The 24830-nt window shown below is 38.0% G+C and overlaps 1 protein-coding gene across 3 annotated transcripts; it reads right to left on the bottom strand.

The window, feature by feature from the left end:
* Positions 1–1950: 1950 nt before the first annotated feature.
* On the bottom strand, positions 1951–24685 carry LOC132141590 (AP-4 complex accessory subunit RUSC2-like). 3 transcript variants are annotated; one of them, XM_059551251.1, is made up of 13 exons: positions 24371–24685; positions 15143–16841; positions 14161–14671; positions 10774–11412; positions 9312–9509; positions 8966–9112; positions 7942–8018; positions 7636–7810; positions 7451–7556; positions 5915–5961; positions 4660–5722; positions 3291–3467; positions 1951–2685 (listed from the first exon to the last, which is right to left on the bottom strand). In XM_059551251.1, the coding sequence occupies exons 2-13, from the start codon at positions 16679–16681 to the stop codon at positions 2502–2504; spliced, it is 4863 nt and encodes a 1620-aa protein (XP_059407234.1). In that variant the 5' UTR covers positions 16682–16841; positions 24371–24685; the 3' UTR covers positions 1951–2501. The 3 variants fall into 3 exon arrangements, with proteins under 3 accessions (XP_059407234.1, XP_059407233.1, XP_059407235.1); XM_059551250.1 differs by having other exon boundaries at positions 14161–14689; XM_059551252.1 differs by lacking the exon at positions 9312–9509 and having other exon boundaries at positions 14161–14689; positions 24371–24684.
* Positions 24686–24830: the final 145 nt, after the last annotated feature.

A 24830-nucleotide genomic window follows, 5' to 3' on the forward strand; every position in this document is an offset into this window, starting at 1 on the left:
CGATGTTTGGTTTTCTCCTCCTGCATATGTGTGTTTGTTTTATTTTGAAGACCTTATGGTTCTTTGAAAGTTTGTTGCTGCGTGTCGTCATCAAATGACGTTCTTCATGGTCCTGAAAATGTATTAAATTTTCACTAAAACACAGGGCGATTACCCATGTTTAAATAATTAATTTAAATAATATTTTTCATGGTAAATTAAAAAAATATAAAAAATAAAAAAAATATTTATCCTAGTAAATTTGATTGTTAACACAACCATAATCCTGGTGTATTTTAAATTTTAACCAAGGCTATGTGTAGCCTGAAACGCCTATCCATGTGTATTTGAAAACATTTTATTAACATATATATAAAAAAAAGGACAAGAGGCACTGCATCAGTGTTCACATGGGCACTTTGTTATTGATATCCATACATGATGGTAATGTTATAGGAGCACAACATGGTCACATAGGGGAAAGCTACAGGTATCGTACAGTATATACAGGCCAGAAATATTGGGAGGATCGAAGACAGAGAGAGAACATTGCACAAACATACATCACCCAACTAAAATGTCTCTTTGACTGGTGTTTATCCTTTAATAATCTGATTCCAGTTCTACCAGTATTTTATTCCTGCTTCATACAGAAGGAAAAAGCAACTGGAATGGCACCAACCTCTTGTAAGGAACCTCTCTTGAATCCTACTAGCAGACGCATTAGTTCAAAAAGGCACTGGACAGCTATTTCTCTCGCAATCTCTCTCTCTGATATTTACCAGGTGGATTTAGTTGAAAGCAAAGTGTATTTGGAAGACCCAACAGACAAACCTTAAGTGACCAGGATTGACCTAAAGCAGCATCACTATAATCTAGATTATGCTGTTTTTTGTAAAAGCATTTTTGTCTAATCATCTGAATGGTTTTCGTTATTAACTGTTAGAGTCAATAATGTAATTCCTTTTGAGAACATGAGAATGCAACATATTTACAATTACAAATCCACAAAATAATAACAAATGCATTTAAAAAAATAGAAAAGAATAAACTGTTTTAACAAAAACATACTTTGACAATCATCTATTGATGTCTCAATAAAGCAATTTGAAAAAATCAAATCAAAATAGGATTACTTTAAGGAAAAGCCCGTCAAGTGTCATACCAAGGGCCCAATATTATTATAAATAAAATTGCTGATTATACTCAAGTCCTGAAATAACAATTTAATGCTATAATAGAATACATTATACACATTCCCTTCCATAAGGCCTCACCTTGAATTAAATTTAGCATTTCACCGTCCTTGTCTAAATGTCTTCTTTCTTTTTTATGTCCTGTACTGCAAAAACAGAGGAAAGTGTTTGTGGATGATATTTAAGAGATCTAAGAAATCACCTCATGAATTTAATATATTGAAAGGGGAAGAGATTTGCCACCAACAACCCCCCCCCCAAAAAAAAACAAATATATATATTTTTGCTCATTATCTATTCAACTACTTACATAAGACTCTATACAGTAAATCCATTCCATTCTAACCATACATCCATCTGTTCATCTACAGACTGATCTATCTTAATAAATATACTCCTTAAACCAAATTAAAACAACCAAAAATCTAAAGTAGACAAACATTAGACACATCTTCCCTTTCTTTATCTTTTGCAGATTGTGCAAAAGTTAATATAGGAGGGAACAGAACAGTTAAGTTTAAAGATTGAGCTTATTTCAACTCGTTACGCATCAGAAAAGCAAAACATTTGTGATGCACTCAAGTCACATGCAGGCAATCTTGCTGTAAACTGTCCCTTATTGGTGAAAAAGCTTGAAATGAAGGGGCAGAGATTTTGGATCGATTAACCTGTCAAAACAGCACAGGTTGGAGAAAAAAAAAAATGCATATGGACAGGTAGATTTCCCTTGAAAATATTTAGTCTTTTTCAACATGTTAATGATCTTTAATTTCAGTGATGTACTATTCAGCTTCATACAGTTATTTGCACAGTGTGAGAAAGAGATGTTCACGGATGACCTCTGAAGGGCACGTACTCACACTCTCGGTCACAAAACATTGATTGGTTAACATCTGGATTACATAAAATAGTACAGTATTTAGTGAAGACAAGGCATATGTGCCAGTAGTGTCATCTAACAACTTCATTTGGTTTTTTCATTCTTTTTAAAAGGCTATTGACATTTATGATTACAGGCTAAGTTGCAAAACCTGATGGCTCGTTGCAAACAATTTCACTACTCAGTAACTAGATCTACACTTTCTAATCACTGGTTGGCTCAATGCTGTCCACTGAAACAAAGAGGGTGCTTTCACAACAGCAAAGTGGGATGTTTGTGTGTGTGTGTGTGTGTGCACTGGTGTATTGGTGTTTACATACACATGCAAGCACATAATGAATCCGTCAGACTCCCTTGTGCAGCATATTTTATATTCAGAAGAGCAGTGACCTTCCTCTTTGTCCCCGACTGCATCTCACTCCCGTCTCTGTCGGAGCCTGTGAGTTTCAGCGCTCCTGACTGTCTTCGATCAGGGTCACGTATATGATGGGAACAAGACCCTTGGTGTCACCCAGAGCACACAGCAGCCAATCAGAGTCGGCCCTGCTGAGCACCTGCAGCACTTCACCTTTGTGGAAACCGAGCTGCCCTGGCTCTGTGGCAATATGATGGCATAACGCCTTCACTTGACTGAAAGAGACATTAAAAGAAAGTAGGAAATAATTAGTTGAGATCTGATCTGGTTAATTAATCAGGCATGGCTGCACTGCCTTTTCATTTACAAATAATTATATTAAATATGCTTACATTATTATATATATATTATAATTACATTAAATAAGCCAATTACGGGACTTTGTGAAGTCGCACTTACTAATCAAACATTACATTTTTTACATCAAATTCTGAGCTAAAGAAACATTCAAACTTTGATTATTTCAATCTCGTTTTTCACATGTCGTGTAGTGTATTTTTTGGCTTTTGTTTGTATTATACACGAAATTGAAGATGACATCAATGGGGTAATATTTGCATACTGTGCTTGGGCTTTATATTTAATCTTTATTATTTATCTTGATCTATTTAATCAACTATAACCACCTTTACATTACAAAGGCAGAACAGAATACAGAATAAGTGCTGATGTACAGATGGCACATACAATCTGTGTATAGATGACTATTTGACAGCCTAAAACCTAAGCTTACTTAAAACTCTTCTGGCCTTGCCTTGCAAGCACTGGTTTTCTTCTGGAAGTGCAAAACTAGTCATTATGAGTTGTCTAACAACATTACCGTGGGGCTTGTCTCCATGTCGGGGGATTCTGTGTTTGTGCTTGTTCAGTTTGGCCAAGGTGGGATTCTTGGCTTTGAGACGTAAGAGATTGTTGCTCTGCTCTTTTCCCCACTCCAACAGACTGAGCCACCAGATCCAGCACAGAGCGGTCGAGACTCAACCAACCAGACGGCAATCTGAGACAAACATATAGCTAGAAAATTAGCTGCAAGTTTATACTAAAAATTCCTTCTGTAAAAAATGCTGTTAGTGTCTGGAATTCTAAGAACGCATTGTGAAAACAAAGCAACTGAGGTTTGGAAAAAAATATACATATATATTTGGACCAACTTCATATATAGCAATATCTGTGATATATCTATAACTATAAGAGAATAGAGAAATTCACACCACAAAGACAGAGGAACAATATCACAGAAGTCACATTCACAATGATGTTCTCCAGCTAAAACATAAAAATATTGACAGCCAATCGGAACTAACCTCCCATCTTACCTTAAAAAGCTTAAGCAGTAAAAATTCATAAACAACATAACTGAAGCATTAATTTAATAATAATAGGTGTTGTAAATGTAAATCCATGTCCTAGTCATATTTTCTTGGTTATATAAACATTACTTAAACAAAAACAAATATATTTTATATTTTTACATTAACAATGTAATCAATATTTTATAAGCCAAGTAGGAATACCATTAGGTTTTTTACATTTATTCAAAAATAATCAACTCAAGGCAGTAACAATTTCAACAATACATTATATTTGTGAAATTTGTGAATTATTTTTAATAGTTAACTTTTAACTATTTTTTAGATCATCAGTCATTAAAGCTCGGTAAATATTGGTTAATATAGAGACACTGAGATTTAAGCTGATTATTCACTAACAAACACACAGATCATGTTTTCAGGCCATTTCAAGTCTTATTTTGACGTAAAAAAGCTGCTATATCTAAGTGTGTGAGTTGTTAACTTACTTTTATAAATTAGTTTTCCCATTATCACGATTTTATTGCTCATTCAGACTGATTCCCGAACAAACGAACAGAAGAGATGGGATTTATTGCAAGAACTAATTACAGGTGATCATAACCAGTGAAATCTCACATCACTTTCCATCTAAACTCCCACTAAACTCACCATCTCTTTAGGGGTTTTGTGAAAACTCAATGGGCTCAAAGGAGGCAAGAGAGATGCAAACATTACCTGCTTGGACCGTGTTTCTTTGGAAAAGCAAGTGATCTATATACTTTTTAATGTTATATTTGCATTGTTTTATTTTTGTACAACAACCTTTTTTTTCTCATCCAATATTTTGAGGAGGCACTGGCTCCCTTGAGTTAAATATAGTTATGCAGACCAACTCACCTTTGTTTTCTGACTTGTTTCGGCTCACTCTTCTCCATCTTGCTTGTGTTTCCAGCTCCAAACAACCGACCCCAGCGGAGCACCTGTGCCGACCCATCCTCCCCTGCTTCTGGATGAGCCTGAACCCCTTCATAGGCGTCCTGGCAGTCTGGCTGCTTCTCCTTACTCTTCTTCAGCTCAGTGAGCACTGATTCCGGTGGACTTCCCATCCACGATGGCTTCCCCTTAGCGATCTTGTTGGGTTCTGACAATGCTGATTGGTGGAGGACCCCATTGCCAACACTATTAATATGGCTACTTCTGGTCTTACCATGTTCCACCTGTTCATCCATCTGCTGAACGGCCTCGGCCCCCTCAACCACACCTTCTCTTGGAGGTGGATGGCTTTGACGGTGGTTCTCAACACCTCCTTTCCTCCTCTTCTCCCACTTCACAAATTTCGAGCCCTCAGTGGAGTTGTCGATGTAAACCTGTGAACTCTGCATCAGCTGGTACCACCAGCCAGATTGTCTGTTTCTCTGTTTGGCTCCATCTCCATCTCTTTCTCTCCTTTTCTCCTTCTCACAGTCTTCTCCAACTCCCTTCATCCTGCCACCACACCACCCACTGCCTTCTATCTGTCCTCCATCACTCTTTCTCAAACACTCTTTGCCAACCCCAGCCTCCTTATCTCGTGATTCACTTTTCCGCCCATCTCGTTTCGTTTTTAATGTCACTCCCTCCATCCTAAGCCGGCTGTCCTCATCTCTCAAGATGAAGCTTTCTCTCTCAGGCAGCATTCCCAGTTCCTGTGCTCCAGACTCCAACATTCCAGAGCCTCGCATGAGCTGGAAGGTAGAGCGATCTGATTGGTCGAAGCCTTGGCGAGCAGAGCACAGCTGTTCTTTGTGTCTCACGTGTTCTTCCCCTTTCTGTAGTTGGTGTGGCTCAAATAGCAGGTCGAGGTCAAAGGGCAACAGTGAGAGCGGCTGAAGAAGGAGCAGCAACTCTTCAAACAATGGCTGACAGGCCCCTTGAGACAGGGGTAGTAAACCCCATGGGTGGTAGTGTGCTGCTATGATGTCTGGGGAACCATGCCAGAAAAAATTAATAAATTATAAAAAGACACAAAACATGCTAATTATTAGAATTATGCTGGCAATAGAGTATGTGAAACCTAAAAATCTTGGCATCACCATTCAGCCAACTACTCTTAAACAAGATACTGAACATAGATGTTGCAGCATAAATGTAAGTGAAGCAAGCATTGTCCTACCTTCATGTGTGTAAATGTGATTGAACCAGAATTCCAGAGATCGCAAGCTGAAAAACAGTGAAGGTGAGGGACTGATGTAAAATCTTGGACCCAAAACTACAAAGGTAAAATCAAATCTGAAACATAACTCCATAATAACAGAAATCATGCACTTATAATAATAATAATCATTCCTTACATTTATATAGCGCTTTTCTAGGCACTCAAAGCGCTTAGGCACTTATACCAGAGATGGGTCTTCTATATACATATATATACTTCCTAGGTGTTGGGGACCCCTGCTGAATACCCCTGGAAATCTGTTTTAAAGTGAAATACTACAAGTGCAACAAGGAGCCTCGAAAGTGATAACTGTATGTGAGTGATAAGTGATAACTTTTGACTGGTAATGTAAAATGGACTTCTTAAAGTGATACTCCACCCCAAAATGAAAATTTTATCATTAATACTTACCCCCATGTCGTTCCAAACCCGTAAATGCTTTGTTCGTCTTCGGAACACAATTTAAGATATTTTGGATGAAAACCGGGAGGCTTTTGACTGTCCAATAGACTGCCAAGTAACTTACACTGTTAAGATCCAGAAACTTGAAAATTGAACCACTGATGGCAAATGGAGACTATTCTGATGATGCTTTTAATACTTTTCTGGACCTTGACAGTGTAACTTACTTGGCAGTCTATCCAAAAATCTTAAATTGTGTTACAAAGACGAACAAAGTTTTAACGGGTTTGGAACGACATGGGGCTAAGTGTTTAATGACAAACTTTTCATGTTGGGGTGGAGTTCCCCTTTAAGAAGAGGAGTGACCACAGCACAGAGCAAAACAGAGAGAGTTCAGCATGCTGCAGAATGCATAACTGAAACTAATGATCAAAGCGCTGTGTCTCTGACTGTAATTTTAATAGGAGTGGAAAAGAGGAAGTTTGCACAGGAGCTGAGATGAGTAAATCAAGGCCCATCAAAGCAAAACTGGAGCTTTTGATGACTTCTAAAGACTTCTCAAAACACTGCTGAGTTTCAGACGGCAAGATTTGAAGTTTTTTTTTTTCAGACCTGGCTTCTTGTAGTGCTAATAAAAATCATACGCCATCGATTTGTTCTAAATCCTAGTGAGCTGCCTACCAAGACACAATTTTACGGCACCATTGCAAAGGTAGAAAATGGCAATATTTATTAAAAGTATTATTTTAAAATCTAAAGCAATACTTTCTGCATGTATCCTTCAGATAAAGCATTCCCAAAATGCACTGCATTAAAAAAGCATGTATATTCTATATTTTACTAAATACAGCATTGATAAAAACATAGTTCCAAATAGAATGTTTTTTTCCACCAAATATTTGTCTTTGTATTATTGTGCTTGCCAAATCTACGAAGGAATGCAAATAAAAAAAATCCATTCTGATTTCATGCTGAAGCTTTAACAAGCACAAAATAATGAAAGGGACAAAAATGTGCTTTCATAAGCAGTATGAAGTGGAGCGTGATTAGAAAGAGTGTAAGGAAGAGCAGGGAGATGAAAAGAGAGCTTACTTTAGCAGGCCGAAGATGAAGGCATTGAGTCTCATACTGTGATTGGTCAGCTCACAATACTGACTGACTTTAGAAAACAGACTGTGCAAAACCCGTGTAGAGGGACCTAGGACAGAACGGATGAGCATAAATCATTTCCTTCATTTTCATCCATACAATAATCCCCTACATCATTCCTCTCATACCGAGTTGTGTGGAGGCCTCCACCACACTCCAGGGCTGGTTTTTGCGTTGTCCGATGATCAGGTCCAGTATATACGCTTTCAGGCCATCATGCAGTATCTCACGAATGGCAGGACAGAGGTACTTCAGAATAAGGTGACCCACATTTGGACTTACAGAGCTATTGCCCAATTTGGCCTGTATAAGATAGCGAAAGTGAACCAGAAATTACTGTAACGTTTTTACTGCCTTTAGTGAGACACTCAAACTCAAGTACACTGACTTTAACACTGTTATTTATTCATTCATTCATTCATTTAATGTTGTACCTTTACACCTGCATCCCGACTGGTGCCAAAATGAGCCACTATCAGATCCACTGCTGTGTTTATGGCATTCACTAAACCTATTACATAAGGACACACAGAGGAGAAAGAATAGAAAATATTTTATTATTCAATGCATCTAATTAAATTCAACTCCAAATAATAGTACACAAACACACGCTCTCTCTTGTACTAATGCAGTTTAGAGGGTCTGATGGGAACGGTCAATTTCTGAGGTGAGTGGAAAGCAAAAGGGGCTTTGTTTGATTGACTTGAGGACCCAGTGGAACAACATCAAGAGACAGTCACTAGGGCGTATGTAACATTCATTGCAGATTCATATGCTGTGTGTGTGCGGTGCATTAAAACTATAATTAATTTAAGAGCTAAAGGGCTCACCGCAACAAAAAGGTTTATATTAACCTCTTCAAGCTTTAAAGATGAGCTTGCTGAGGTTATTAAACTGCTGTATATATGACTATATGGAGATTATAGGTCAATCTGGACATTGTTTAAACTGCAAAACAAGACAAGAGAGGAAAAAGGAATTGCTTAAAATAATGGTTGTCCTAAATATTTTTTAATTCTGTTATCATTTATTTAACTTCATGTTTTTCTAAACCTGTATGACATTATTTCGTCTGTTTTTAAGAATGTTTTCGCTGCTTTTGTCCATACAACAAAAACAGGAACTGGCCTCCAAAGGCCAAAAAAAGCTGAATAAATGTGCTGCCATATAAATTATTTCATATGTCCTAAGCTATTCTTTGGCATCAGATCACGTTGAAAATAGCACAATAATCTAGCATAATAATGCCCATGTGATGGCCAAAAGTTACATGATAATATTTAATGACTCAAACTCTCAGTGACTTTCAATAAAGTGTAATGAATGAATGTAAATCCAAATATAAAACTAGGACATTTCACCTCTAGCAAGAGTGAGGTTAACTTAAGAACTTAAGAACTCAAACACGTGGCGTGCCATTGTTAGCATAACTACACAGAAAAAAATTAAATCACACACCTCTCTTCTGCAACAGGTCTATAGAAATGGATTTGTCAGTATTAGCATCGGGTGATAAGCAGAACTCCTCTGGAGGGTGCTCCGTCTGAGAGAAGTAATCAGGCAGGAAGTCACTGTAGCACTGAGGTAGTTGCCTCAATGACTGACCTATAATCAAAAACAACATCAGTCAGATAAATGCAAACATATACCAAAAACATAGACAAAACAAGCTGATGACAGACAAAAGATAAGATCATAAACACACTGAAGTGTCTACTAACTACAAACAAAATGACCCCACCCCAGTCCCCTTTCCAGCTCATTCCCTTCAACCCTCATTAAGTGTTAGAAATGGGTTCAGCACCATTCAGTCTGCCGAAGCCGAGCGGTTGATTGGTGGGAGGGAAATCAAACACATTGTGTCGCATGACACGAGTTCCGGGTCTCTTGGTTTCCAAAGCACAAGAGAAAGAATGAGGGCCGTCTTTACCACGCTCCACACCCAGAGGGTTCTTGCGCCTGTACTCTCTCCATTTCAAAGCCTGTGGGGAGAGGTGGTGCACTGGGGGGCCAAATGGATGGAAACGGGGACGGTTGCAAATGATGGACAGAATACGAAAAGAGAGAAAGAGGTATTGGTGAATGGACAGTAAGATGGATAGATGTGCATATAGAGGGAAAAGTAGCAAAAGGGAAAGAACAGTCAGAAGGGTAAGAAAAAATTGTGAAAATGCCAAAGTGATGCAATGCAAACCATGGGCAGAAGGGGATACAGAGAGATAGAAAAGAGAAGTAGTTAGCAGTAGTTTAAGGACAGAAAAGCCAAGCTAAGTAAGACAGCTACGGCTTTGTTCAGATAGGCAGCCTATATACAATTTAGGGGTGTAATGGTACACAGTTATGATGGTTCAGTACGTACCTTTGTTTTAACATCACGGTTCAGTATGGTTTCAGTACAGCTCTTAAAAGCTGAACAAAGTACATTCAATTATAATTAATATTTTATTAGGGATAAAAATCGACCTGAACTAGGGAGCCCTTTTACATTACTGTGACCAAACTTAAGTTCAATTACTATTTATTTTTGACTATAATAATCAACACTTAAATAAAAAGACAAAAAATGTATGCATGTAAATTGCACACAATGCAGTTTTTAAATTAACTTCTAAATTATACAATTTCTATATGTTGCTGAAATATAATAATTTAAATAGTGGCTGTCATAACATAAATGTACATTAAGTAATTAAAAAATCACTAACAGGTAAAGTAAAATATTAGTATTGTCTAATATTTTGAGAAATGTTGTTCTCTAGACTTAATTTCTCTCGGGAAGTAACAAGCTGTGGACACTGGTGACTTGCCCGGCGTAAATGAAATCCCACATGACATTTTGTTTACAAATTGTTTTATTCATGTCTTTCAGCATTTGAAACATTTATTGAGCGATTATAATGTATGCGATGTTCATTCATGTTTATTTCACATTAAACTAGAAGTAATGAGTAAGGGATGATCACGCTGACATTTAAACTGAGGCAATTAGCGATCTGTCACCCCGCATCATAGAGCACCAAAACAGCATTATTGAATGATTTGTTTGGCACAGACGCATACTGAACCCAAAGGCATATTTTCGGTACGAATACGTGTATCGTTACACCCCTAATACGATTCTATCCAACTCAAATCATAAGAAAAAAATCATAGTTTTTGCAAAACCATGTTAATGTTTATTTTCTTTGAAATCAGATAAAAAGATCATTAAGTCATTAATAAGGTCACAAACTGTCTGAATGTTCTTGGTTTTGCTCCAAACCTACCATTAGGCTGTCGCGGTGTCACACATGCTGGTAAAACCTTCACTGGCTCTTCCTGTGATCCTAGAGGACTGAGCCCAGAGCTGGGAAGAGTCGGCAAATTACCACGGTGGAAACAGTGATTTCTAGTGGGCAATGCAGGCATCAGCGGACTCTGCTTCATCAGGGGAGGTGGAGGCGGTGTAGGAGGTTTAGGAGTCTCTGTACGTGTGGTCATTACGGGTGGGGTATGCTCGGGCAGTAGACCTGCAGAGATGGGGCAAGAGAGGGAACGTGGCGGCTTTGGACCACCCGGGGTCGGAGTGCATGTGGAGCAGGTTCCAGAAGAGGTGGGTGCACCTTGGAGGCGAACTGGGGAGTAGCTGCCCAGTGGGGATGGCCGCACTGTTGTAGGTGTGTTGGAGGAGCCGTGTGGTGCCATACGATCTTCTTCGGAGTCATCTTCCCCTCCCTCGGGTGCTGCCGCCACTCGAGTCTGCATATGGCTGATGTACCCGTCCAGAAGAGGAAGGAGAGGCTTCGCCTGTGGTTTTCCAAACTGGTGCTGGAAAGTGAAAGGCTGAATGGGTAACGAGGTTGGACGTTGATCTTTGTTATAGCGAATTACAACTGGAGAGGAGTCTGTGGAGCTAGACAGGCCACCTACGGGGAGAAAGAAAAGAGACCGAGATGAGCAATGAGGGATGCAGAGAAAATAAACCAGATGAAGATTAAGAACAAAATTATAAAGTTTAAACATAAGAGTCTGTGGCAGAGTCTCATTTAATGTAGTAATGCAGGCATTAACAATATCTAAAGATGCATAAATCGTTATAAATGAAGCAAGTTATTTTATGTAAATTTAAACCAGAAAGCCTATGACAATGACAGCAATTTAAAACAGCTAGAATAAAACCCAGCAAGAACAACAGCAGGCTCTTCTTATGAAAGTGAAACAAAACCATACATAAAACAAAAACGTTTTCCAAACACATACCTTAAAACACTGCTACAAAAAATTAATGACCAAAAGAGGTACATAAACAACCATGGTATTATGCCCAAAACAGCCTGTTCATAAAGCTCCTCTGTGTACACCTCTAGGTGTGTGTTGCGTGTGTTCTGACGGCACACAGTGTGTGTGAAACGTCACTGGGCTATTGCGCAAGCTGTTTGCTCCACATGCCTGAGTACTCATATATCAGAGTTTTTGAACACTGTAGAACCCAGTCACAGTCAGCAGGGGCAGCACAGCACAGAGAGAACTAACATGCAGCCCAGTAACACTTGTTAACCTTTCTGTTAAGCAAACCCTGCATATTTATTTTGCTTTGGCAAAACTCCAAACCTAAGTATTAGGTAACTTTACTTTACCATGCAACTCTTGCACTGCTTGTGCTACAGACATGAATGACACATAATGCAGCTGGAAGAATATTTGTTTTTACTAATCTCATAAGATTTAAGATTACCTGGTAGAGTCCTAGTGCTGGATGATATATCGGTTCAATGCGGTTTGAATTAGGCACACGGTACAAAAAAAATTTGTTAACTGCATACACTTCCGACTAATAGTCGGAGAACGTTTACAACTATTAATAACAAACAACTTTAACTGTGCTAATAAACCAACTGTAAACGGCCATTAAACAGAAGATGAAAAAAGATGAGAAAATACTATAGCAGAATAAACAACCTCACTTTACCAAGCGTGAAATATCAGAAGAAAATAAATACTGAATTGAAGGTTTATATGAATGTTTCTCTGAGGAACTGACTGTTCTCAGAAAGGTTCAGGTTAGATGCTCTTTTCTTTCCATCTTATCTCCATATAAAGCATATTAATGTAGTATTTAAAAGTGCAGCTGTTTTGTTTACAGCAGTAACCAAGGAAACACTGTATCCTGCTGTTCCATAAGCGCCACCTGCAGTAAGAGAGTGAATCTGAGCTCTCATTCAGCCTATTGGCTGTTTCATGCAGATGATTTATGTAGCGTGATTTCACAACATTCAGTCAGATTGTTCTGTTTTTACTTCAAATTTTTAAATAATACAATCTAATTTACATCATAAACTGATCAAGCTACATGTAGCATCTCTGTTTGGATCGTGATTAAAATGCAACGGTTTCATGCATTCTGATTCACATAAAGGAACAGTCAGGTCAAAAAAATGTGATAAACTGTGAAACAGTTAGAATCCTTAAAAAAAAAAAAAAAAAACCTGATATGGACTTTTGGTCAAACCACCCGACACTATGGCAGAGTATAAAAAGCCATAGACATAAATATAAGAATATTTTACCCAACAATTTCTGTTATATTTAATTTACCATCATGTTGTTTCAAAACCACATAACATTTATTTCTCCAGAGAACATGAAAAGAAAATATAGGAGATTTTTTTTATTATCGTTCCATGGAAGAATGTCATAGGGATATGAAATTACATGGGTGAGTAAAGGATGATTAAATTTATTTTTGGGTCCAAACCATATGGTATTTTTTTCTTTTGACTTGGAACAACCAAAAACATACTAGCAACACTCTAGCAACCACATTGTACTATAAAACAAGCAAATAATGTTAACGGGATAGTTAACCCAAAAATTACAATTTTGTCAATAATTACTCACCCTCATGTCGTTCCAAACCTGTGACCGTCGTTCATCTTCAGAACACAAATGAAGATATTTTTGATGCATATTGAGAGCTCTCTGACCCCTCCCATAGACAGTTGTTTTCATTCAAATCATGTATCTGCGAGGCGCAGCTGTCACAGAAAAGCATACGCTGTGTTTACATTCAGTGGATACTCTCCAAAATTGCAGTAGGGTGACGCAGAGAAAACAAATTGTTAATAAAGTCGTAATTTTTTTTTTTTTGCATACAAAAGGTAAATCTCGTAGCTTTGTAAAATTATGGTTGAACCCCTGATGGATTATTTTACTGATCTCGTTACGTCTTGCTAAGTTTCTGGACGTTGATCGTGTAACATTACATTTACATACATTTATGGATTTAGCAGACTCTTTTATCCAAAGCGACTTACAGTGCATTCAGGCTAACATTTTTTACCTAACATGTGCTCCCTGGGAACTGAACCCACAACCTTGCAAAGCTAACGCAGTGCTCTACCAGCCTCTGAGCCACAGGAACACATTGCTGTCTATGGGAGGTTAATTACATTGCTGTCTATGGGAGGGTCAAACAGCTCACAAAATTCATCAAAAATATCTAATTTAATAATCACTATCCATTGAATACATAGTCAAGAAGACTTCCACAATCCAACCAGGCTTCTGGGTGCCAGGCTGAACAACAACATAATTCAAACACAAACTACTAAGTCAATCCACAAAATAAACCAACTTTTACAAATACTCAAAGGTAAAAAAAAACTTCCCCTTACCTTCTGCTTTAGTTTGAGTCTGTTTTCCCGCTCCCCCTGGTGATTCCCGCAGTGGTGTACTCCGCAGTCTATGTGGAGGGGACAAATCACAGCTTCCTTGACTATGGCATCGAGTGAACGGTGGCAAACTGTGGCTTTGACCCTGTGGAAGGTCTTCCAGGATAGGGGAGAACTCTCCAGATGAATGAGAGTGCATGGATGTGGCCTCCATCCCACCCTTCTGCGATGGTGACCCTCCAGTTCTCCTCTTATTTCTTGCAATTTCTGCAAAAGTGACACGTGGTGGAGGTGGCGGGCTCGGGGCTGCACTCTCACTGAGCCCAACAGGGCAGCTGAGCAAGCGCTCCAAGGATCCAAAGCGAGGAGATAGAGACTTGTCCAAGTTTCGATCGTAGCTACGAGAACGAGGTCGACCGCTCCCCGACGCACCAACTGAACTACAGGCTGTCACAGGTGGTGAGATGTTAATATACACCTGCCCTTCAATCATCTTCTCACGGGTAGAGTCAATCTCACTTGGATCTTCATTCTGGCAAAAGAAAAAGAAAATAATGTAAAGGATGTAGAAGTATAGAATGAGAGCTGGTTGTTTTATTTTGATTTGATATTTTAATTTACATTTTTTATGACTTAATTATTAGCTTTTCATTAAACTCACAAACCACATGCAGTTCCTTCATAAACCACAGTGTGGGAAACCTTGACATAATGTAATGCTAAATCACTTTATGTTGTTAATAACAACAAATGGAATATATTCTTTGGATTTTATATTATCCTATCGAAATCAATTTGATAAACAAGTTACGTAATCAAAAAGTACTCTTATTATATTACCTAGAATGAGTAATGTAATGGATTAAAAATTGTGTCATGTAATTTGGAATCATTACCGGACTATAATTTATAAGTAATCTACCCAACTCTGAGAATGAGTGATGGTGCAAAAAGCTAACACAACATGAAGCAAATAATATAGCACCTCTGCATCTTCCTCTTCTTTCATTTTTTGGAATAGGTAGTACTCTGTTGGCTGAGTGGGACTTCCTTTGCTATGATCATCTGAGCAGCTTGTGACTGATGATCCTGCTGGACTGGGAGAGGACTGGGAAGAAAGGTCACACGTCACAAGCTTGTAGTAATTCTGTGTTGCTACAACCAAGCGAGCTTGGCTTTGAAGACACGAGGTGAGCTCATTGGCAGAAGTTTCAGCAGAGAACAGTGCCTCGCTTCCGAGAAGGTTGTGGTACGAGTTACAGTTGGCATCTAGTTCCAAAGCGGCACCTTGAGGCTGAGATACAGAAGAAGATTTGGCATGTTCTTGAATGGCCAAAGGATGCCGGGGGGGTTCGATCGGGGAGGTGTGTAAGTCCAGGTAGAAAGCTCCACGTCCACTGCTACATTCTGTTCCACCCATCCCAACAAGCTCAGACACAGAAGAGCCACAGGATTGCTCGTTGGAACGGTTGATATTGAGCAACTGTTTGGTCGGGACAACATTGTTCATCTTGTTGTAAATCGTGCTGAAGTTTACCAGCACTCCATCGGAGCTAATGCAGGAGGAATCACTGCCGTAGCCCGGGTGACACTCAGAAAACGATTCGTGAAAATGTTCAGGGTATGGCTGAGAAAGGCCACAACAGGAGCAATGTGGTGCTGCGAGACTGGAACACTCTGAGCTTCCTCTGCCGCCCTGCATGGCCTGGTCTTCATAATCATCATCCTCACCCCATTCTTGCTCACCACAGTCCATTGAAAGGGTAGAACCACTGCTTCCGTGGCGCCGATGACTATCTAATCTCAGCATGTTCAGGCCTTCCATGTGAGTTGATAAAACTAAAGTTCCACCTATTGTGTGGTCTCTGCTCTCTGCTTCCCCACTAGGCCCATTAGTGGAACTCCATTGTTTTTCTGTAGACTCATGCAAGAGAAAAGGTTCAGCGGTAAACCCAAGGTCATGCAGGTGGAACGGCGGCAAGTCTTCATTTCCAAGTGCTGCATTTGAGATGCCATGCGAATTTCCATGCAGGTGAAAGGAGGAGTCTTCCAAATATCCATTCAGATTGTCTTCATCCTCCTCTTCATCTTCATCTTCAGTGTTGAGCAGAAAGGGGTTACGCCTCGAGTTCGGCCGTGTCTTCATCAGCAGGCCTTGAGCCTGATCTTCAGAATTGCTTGAGGTGAAAGAGGAAGTGTCGCTTGCCATACTCCCTTCCCTCCCTCCTCTTCCATGTTTCTCTCCTCCCCTCATCCCTCCATCCCCAAAAGTGTCACTAGAGCTAAGGCTGCTGCCCGATGTCTGTATGAGGCTGCTGTACACCAAAGCCTCCCGCTGAAGAATGTCTCTCTCAGGTAGGGAGGTGGTCCGGCTCAATCCCAAATTCTCCGGGCAGCTGAAGGGATTACCGTTCCTTTTCAATGGACTACCACAGCACTGTCTTGAGCTCGAAACCTGGCAGTGAACCAGCGGAATGTGGTGGACAATAAGAGTCTCCCCGGTTAGCTTTGGTGGACTGTCCATCTTCTCCTAAAGTGGGTAAGGTTGAAGAATATTTGGATATTCGCAGATCTTGGTTTTCAAAAGGACTTTAGTTCACACGTCCAATGCCAATCCGGGGTTTTGGAAAGTGAGGAACATTAAATAAAAGGTTAAAGAGGATCTCCTGGTGGAAGGTCAACATCTGGAAAAAATACAGGAGACAGGATTCAGTTTTGAATTATCTTCACGTTTCATGTAAGACATGAAGTTATCCAGTGTTCATGAGAGGAAAGAGCTTTTTAGTTAGGTGTCTCATTGTGTAATCATATAATTTTCAACAAAGACTGTTACATAACAAAAACCTGATCTATGGGGACAAATCCTGAGTACCAAAAACAGACAAAAAACAACAACAAAGAATAATAATAAAGTAAATCCAGTTCACATTCCCCCTTATCTGTTCAGTCTACAGATGACAATGGAATAGGGATGGCACGATCCGCTAAAAAAAAACGAACCGTTCAGTTCACCACATACGGTTTGGCACGCACTGGGACCGCGGTTCAACTTAAATCCGACAAAGCACCTGTAATATGGTTTGCTGTAAATAGCACGTAAAACAAACTGGGTTCAGTTAATATATGTTTCTGTTGATGGATGCGCATTCTGGCTTGCCAGACATTACAACAACAGCGATGAAAAAAAAAAAACCTTAGACAAACCATGCACTCTTCAATGTGAATGCAGTATGCTGGATTATGAACAGTCATTTATTCCGTCATCACCCGGGTGCTGATAGTGTTTAAACTAAACTCATTTAATCTTTGTCAGTTTAAACATTTAAGAGCCAGAGGACGCGAGCTCACATGCGCAGTGTGAAGATTTGTGAGTGCGCTTAACAGAACACGCGCAAATATAAGCTCTCTCTCAAGTATTGTGTTTAAATGGACAAATTCAGAAAAAAATTAGGTCAAAATGCCTGTCTTGGTAAGATGCCTGAACGTAGACCACTGTATCAGTGCATTCTCTTAAAGTGACAGTTTTTATATTAATCGAACAGCAACAAAGAAATCACTCACTGCTCTTGATTAAAAAGCTTTTGTAAATTTACTAAAGAATAATCTTTAATTTATACAGTCCAATATGCAATGCTGTTTTACATTTGATTACTTTATTAAATTTCTGTACCTAAAAACTAATGCTAGACCTCCCTAAACAAAAAACCTGAAAATCTGTTTATTTTTTGTATCTTTACTCTATTGTATTTATTTGTGCTTTTGCTTGTAGTTGGATAGAATATTCTTTTTTTTTATTATTAGAAAGTATAGTTTTTCCATAAACATAGTACATACCGAACTGTACCGAAACCGTGACTCTAAAACTGTGAAACAAACCGAACTGTGAAAAAGATGAACCGTGCCACCCCTACAATGGAATCAGAATGTAGACAAGCTTTAAATAAACTGGTACACGGGTAAATACATTATTTAATTTATATTATTTAATATTAAGGAAATACATTTAAACCAACACAAATATTCTTAAACATACATGAAGAAAACTAAGAGAAGATAAATAGAGGTGCCTAATAATTAAATATATACTGACCTAGTGATTAGTTAACCAGGATCTTGAAAGCATGTTTTTTTAAATCATTTTTATTAATATTTTATATCAACCAAACACAGGGACTGTCAAGAGCATAATCATAAAACTACAAGAAAAATAGAATAAATGGTGTGGGTGGCATCAGTATGTTTGCCAACAGTATACCACTTCAATGGTATTCCATAACTTCTCAAAGTAAAAGTAACTTCTTTTCACTCCTAAAAATAAATTTATATTGGGGTCTTTACTGTAAAACTATTCATTATTATTCATCATTTAGAGATAACTACAGATTTCAATGGAGATTACAGTATCTCACTTTCTAACAGTGATCATTTTTTATATTTTTTTGTATATTTTTGTGAATTTTAGTTACATGGAGAAGAAATAAGACCAGAAATGATAGTGAATTTCAGGAAATGATGCAAGATGAACTCCATGTCACCTACACACACATTGTGGTAAGTATGTGCTAACCCTTAGGCCACAGCTCTTATTTTGGTCAAAGTGATACTCACTATACTTTTCCTGGTGTACCAATGGTGTTGGCTTCACTAGAGAGGAAGGGAGGGGTGAGTGGTGGATGTTGACCTTATTTTAGACGGGCGGAAATCTTGAAGGAGGAAATGGCTGTGGGTCAGTGACCTATTGTTGGGTCTCGGACTGGGCAGACAGCTACAGCAAAGAGTGATAGGACATGCAGAGCCTGACAATGACCTAAAACCGTCTCTGTGAAGTAGTAGAGCACATTACATCATCTGAAAGTCTCTTTATGTGTGTGTGTGCCAGTGTTGGTGATAGTTCAATAGTCTAAATCCAGAATAGTGCCATTAAAAACTAGCTATAGTTTCTAATTGCCTTAACATGGACATTATAAATTAGGTTATTAGCATTTATTTTACATGTGGTTGAGGTCTCAACAATAAGAACGGACGAGGTCCAATACAGAGAGTTACTGGCAGGCTGACATAAGTCTTGGGCCAACTAGGCCAGTGTTTATCGCCATATTTTGCATTTGTTGATCATGCACATCTTTACATGCTTAAAATCTTCTTTACTTCATTTTCGACCAAACTAACTGGTATGAACCAAACCTAACTATACAGCAATGGAATATTTTTTTTCCTTAGGTTGTTCTTGTAAGCACATTTAATATACTGCCAATAATTGATTATGTAAACAATATGGAAATTCTGTGCATTTTACCTTAACGGATAGGAGCCATATAACAACAAGAGGTCCTCTGCAAACATCACCTGTCAATGAGAAACCTCATAAAACTGTCTGTGTCCTCCTGCTGTCTTGCCAGATTAAACTGGTGTGTTGGCGCAGTGGTTAAGACACATGTCTTTGGTGTGAGAGACCCGGGTTCGAATCCACTGTGAGACACCAATGTGTCCCTGAGCAAGACACTTAACCCCTAGCTGCTCCAGAGGTGTGTGACCTCTGACATATATGGCAATTGTAAGTCGCTTTGGATAAAAGCGTCAGCTAAATGGATAAATGTAAATGTAAACTCAGTTACGTAACACTCGTGTGTTCCTGCCAGTCTGTGTGTTTAAGAAAATATATTCTGAACCACATTACTTTAAAATATTTTCTTTTCAAATTACAAAATAATTTTCAGAAGGACATTTGGAATGCTACTCTATTACCCAATTCTAAAAAAAAAAAGCACTGTTTGAACTTGGCATGAAAGAAAATTCACTCTATTTACTAAATACATGTGATTTATTTTATTGTGCATGATTAATTTGATTATACATTAATTTTTTTTAATCAAAATGTTATCAACCTCGATCTTCCAATAAAATTACATACTTTTGATTGGTAACATAAGATGGACTTCTGAAAGGGATACCCCAAAATGAACATTTTGTCATTAATCACTTATCCCCATGTCGTTCCAAACCTTCAAAAGCTTCATTCATCTTCGGGACACAATTTAAGATATTTTGGATGAAAACCGGGAGGCTTGTGACTGTCCCATAGACTGCCAAGTAACTTACACTGTCAAGGTCCAGAAAAGTATGACAAGCATCGTCAGAACAGTCCATCTGCCATCAGTGGTTCAAGCGTAACGTTATAAAGCACCGAGGATACTGTTTGTACGTGAAGAAAACAAAAATAACTACTTTTTCAAGAATTCATCTCCTCTGTGTCTCTCTGCATCACAGTCACAAGCCTCCCAGTTTTCATCAAAAATATATTAAATTGTGTTCCGAAGACAAACAAAGCTTTTATGGATTTGAAACGGCACGGGGCTAAGTTTTTTAGATTATTTACTCTGCTTATTGATTATTGAAACTCACATTTATCCACTCAACAACTGATGCATAGAACCAAGTACCACACATTTTTTTAAATAATACATTTACTCGGATGCATGTCGAAATATGAAAGAAAAGAACTGCCGCTACATCTGTTCCATCAAGAACAGAAGAACATTTTCTTCAGGTCACAAAAAACTACACTGTTGAAGACACAGGATGTTGATGACTTCCAATTTCAACTTGACATTGCTGGAGAAACAATGAAATGTATCCAAGACCTTTAATAGAGTTCACACAGTCTGAAGCATCTATTTCTAGTAATTCATGAGTCAGTTTAGCCTGACTTCATCTAATCAGTCACACACTACTGAGACATACTGAAGGGACCAACTAGTGTTCAGGTCTCACTGCTACATAACTACAGACCATGACAGCCACTAGATTCCACAGACTGGGCGTTTAGCTACAAGATCAGATGGACAGCTGCAGACAGACGGCATGCCTCTCACACATGCACAAACATAGAAAGGGATTGGGTACTACAACTGAGTAGTCAATTTGGAATAGAATTCAGATTGGTTTTCTAGTATTATTTATTAGATGACTAAAGGCGTTTTTGCAAATGTATATACAAAATTATTGACCCTTTTTCTTGTTACAGTAGAAGAGGAGACTGACCGACTGACTGAACATAGTTTATTTGAAGCTGCAGAAAGTGGTTTGAATTACAGGCTGTGTTGACAAAAATATTGTCATTTGAAGACTTTAAAGAGAGAGGCTACTTTCAAAAAGCCATTTTGGCAACTTGAAATAAGATAACAATAGCCTGGAAATCTAAAGAAAAACAGGTCACAGTCAGAAAATGATTAGAGAAGAAAAGATAAAAAGGGTTTACTGGTTTCCATAATGTTTCTTCCCAGTGTGACTCATGTTTAAATGTCCCCAAAAAAAAAAAAAAAAAATCATTGACGTCCAAGGTACTAAACACACACACACACACAAAATCGAACTTCTACAAAACCAGATAATAAAAAAATATTTTTTCATGCTCGCCTTTCTTACCTGTCAGGATGAAAGTAACGTTAAACATCAAGTTACTGTACAACAAAACATGAAAAAGCCAGCCATACATAGTCATAGCCCAAATGACAACGTTACCCGACACACCTTCAATTATTACATGTAACTATGATTCCAAAAACAAAAGTCCAAAAGTCAGTTTTACTATTTTGCACTATCATGGTCAATTTTAGAAGCTTAAAATTAATAATAAGCTTCGAATTGAAATGACAACATCTCACAATCATCTCTTGAACACAAGCTGCTTTTGTTAAAAGGAATCAGACTAGAAAGTTCTTTCAGTGATGGAAAGAAACAGATATCAGCCCATGTCAGTTATGCAACACAAAATAAATGTGACCCTGGACCACATAAGCAGTCTTAAGTCACTGGGGTATATTTGTAGCAATAGCCAAAAAAAAAACATTGTATGGGTCAAGATTATCCATTTTTCTTTTATGCCAAAAATCATTAGGATATTAAGTAAAGATCATGTTACATTAGGATATATTAAAACTTAATTTTTGATTAGTAATATGCATTGCTAAGAATTCATTTGGACAACTTTAAAGGTGATTTTCTCAGTATTTGATTTTTTTGCACCCTCAGATTCCAGATTTTCAAATACAAGATTCAAGATTTTTATTAAATAGTTGTATCTCAGCCAAATATTGTCCTATCCTAATAAACCATACATCAATGTTTCTCAAATTGAGAAATTGACACTTCAGACTGGTTTTGTGGTCCAGTGTCACAAATGTTATATTCAACCACAAACGACCACTATGGTTCCAAAGAGTAACATTCTGCTATGGTCATAGTTACACACTGTAAAGAAGAGCATGCAAAATGTTACACGCTCACTGTGTGTTTATCGGAGTGTGTATTTTAACAATATTTATAAAAGAAAGTAGCGGACAATGCTGACAGTCACTGGCACAAAGCATGTCTTTTGTTCTGTTTAGTCTGTTACAACATTTGTCACATTCGGTAAGAAAAATATCTATCTAAAATTTAAGTGGGTTTGGTATAATATGATAAAGTGGTAGAGCATATATATATATATATATATATATATATATATATATATATACACAGTACAGACTAAAAGTTTGGAAACATTACTATTTTTAATGTTTTTGAAAGAAGTTTCTTCTGCTCATCAAGCCTGCATTTATTTGATCAAAAATACAGAAAAAAACAGTAATATTGTGAAATATTATTACAACTTAAAATAATAGTTTTCTATTTGAATATACTTTAAAAAATAATTTATTCCTGTGATGCAAAGCTGAATTTTCAGCATCATTACTCCAGTGTCACATGTAACATCCAGTCTATCACATGATCATTTAGAAATCATTCTAATATTCTGATTTATTATGAGTGTTGGAAACAGTTCTGCTGTCTAATATATTTGATGAATAAAAGGTTAAAAAGAACTGCATTTATTCAAAAAAAAAAATTCTAATAATATATTTTCTTTACTATCACTTTTTATCAATTTAACACATCCTTGCTGAATAAAAGTATTGATTTTATTTAAAAAAAAAAAAAAAGAAAAAAAAAAATTACTGACCCCAAATTACTGACCAGTAGTGTATATTGTTATTACAAAATATTTATATTTTAAAAACATAGCTTCTTCTTTTTTTTTTTTTTTTATTCTATTATTTGATCAAATAAATGCAGGCTTGATGAGCAGAAGAAACTTCTTTCAAAAACATTAAAAATAGTGATGTTTCCAAACACTTGGTCTGTACTGTATATATATATATATAATTAAAGATAAACCATGGACTTGCTTACACAACTAGTTAAAAGTCAGTTAACCATATATAGTCTAAAATAAACAAAAATAAATAGGTTGTGCAATTCTCCAATCATAACCTTTATAGGAATGAGACCTAATAAAGCTTCAAATGTATTTTAATCTATTCTTCGAAACTACATTGACTCGCATAGCATTTAATTTAAAAATCATACTAGGGGACAGAAAAGTAAGCCATATTGAAGAATCACTGTCAGAAATGACATATCAAACATACATACGTGTACATTAACAGGCCTTTATGCGGCTTATATTGGTGTTAGTCGGGTTTTTGTTTTTCTCCATTATTTTTAGCGTTCATATGATCATCTTTAAGTCCCGATGTTTTCAAGTGTTTATTCGTGAACCGCTGCTGTTGTGATCAATGCGCAAGCACAGACCTCCCTCCCTCGCGCACAGCGACATACTGTAACAGCAGCACTCCCTGGATCTGGATCTGGATCTGGATCTGGGGCCTGTTTAGTGATTTTATCACGTGTGCATTATTTTCTATTTTACATGCAATGCGCCATCGTAATGAAAGCAAGTCGAAACATAAATAAACAATACAAAATAAACATCAAAACAAAAAAGCCTAACGTTACAGCCGGACCATGACACGAATGTGTCTCTATTGGGTCATGCTTTCTGGATGATTAGATCATTCTAAAGGCGGAGAAACCCACCTTTAAGATCTTAAAAACCACTATGCAGATATTAAAGAGCGTAAAAACGGGATTGAGCGCAGATAACTGTGAATGCGCACACGTCTTCAGCGTCTGCATTTTACCATTTTAAAACAACAATACGAATAAATGTCGAGTAATTTCATTCGCAGCATACAACAAAATCATAGTTAAATCTGAAGCAGCAGTAGTGATGTAACATTTGCCAGCGGGCAGTCCCGTTAGCTTCCTCCACACAGTGTTTGCTAAATAAATTCCCATTACATTCTAAAAGCAAAGACCTAGTTATACTCACGTTGACGCTAAATTTCATCTCCTTGATTCCCAGGTATCACGATGTCAAATCACGCTGAACGATCGCCACGTTTGGGTTGGTTTTGTGGTGGTGATGTTGAGCGCAACAGAGGCGCAGCGCTGGAGCGAGCGGCGCGACGTCAGACTGAAGCGCGCGCACCCTCACTGTGCGTCCTCTCACAATGCTGACTTCTGGCCATCTTTACGGTGATACACGGTCACAAATCACGTCTTTTGGGTCCAGATGAGCGGTTTTGCACACACTGTGGTTTGGTAGCGTAAGGGTGGGAGGGGTGTCAGACTACTGGTCCCCTGTAAAGGCAGCTCTTTGTTCTGTCTGCTCTGTAGTCATTAGAGAAGCGTTTCTCATTGTTCAGTCGAAGAATGCCTGCCTTTACTCTCAGACTCAGAGTTAAATAGCTGGCGTGTCTCATGAAGGGTCTACGGGCCCATCTGTCTGG

Source organism: Carassius carassius, chromosome 5, assembly GCF_963082965.1.
Source record: "Carassius carassius chromosome 5, fCarCar2.1, whole genome shotgun sequence".
Classification (NCBI taxonomy): Eukaryota; Metazoa; Chordata; class Actinopteri; order Cypriniformes; family Cyprinidae; genus Carassius; species Carassius carassius.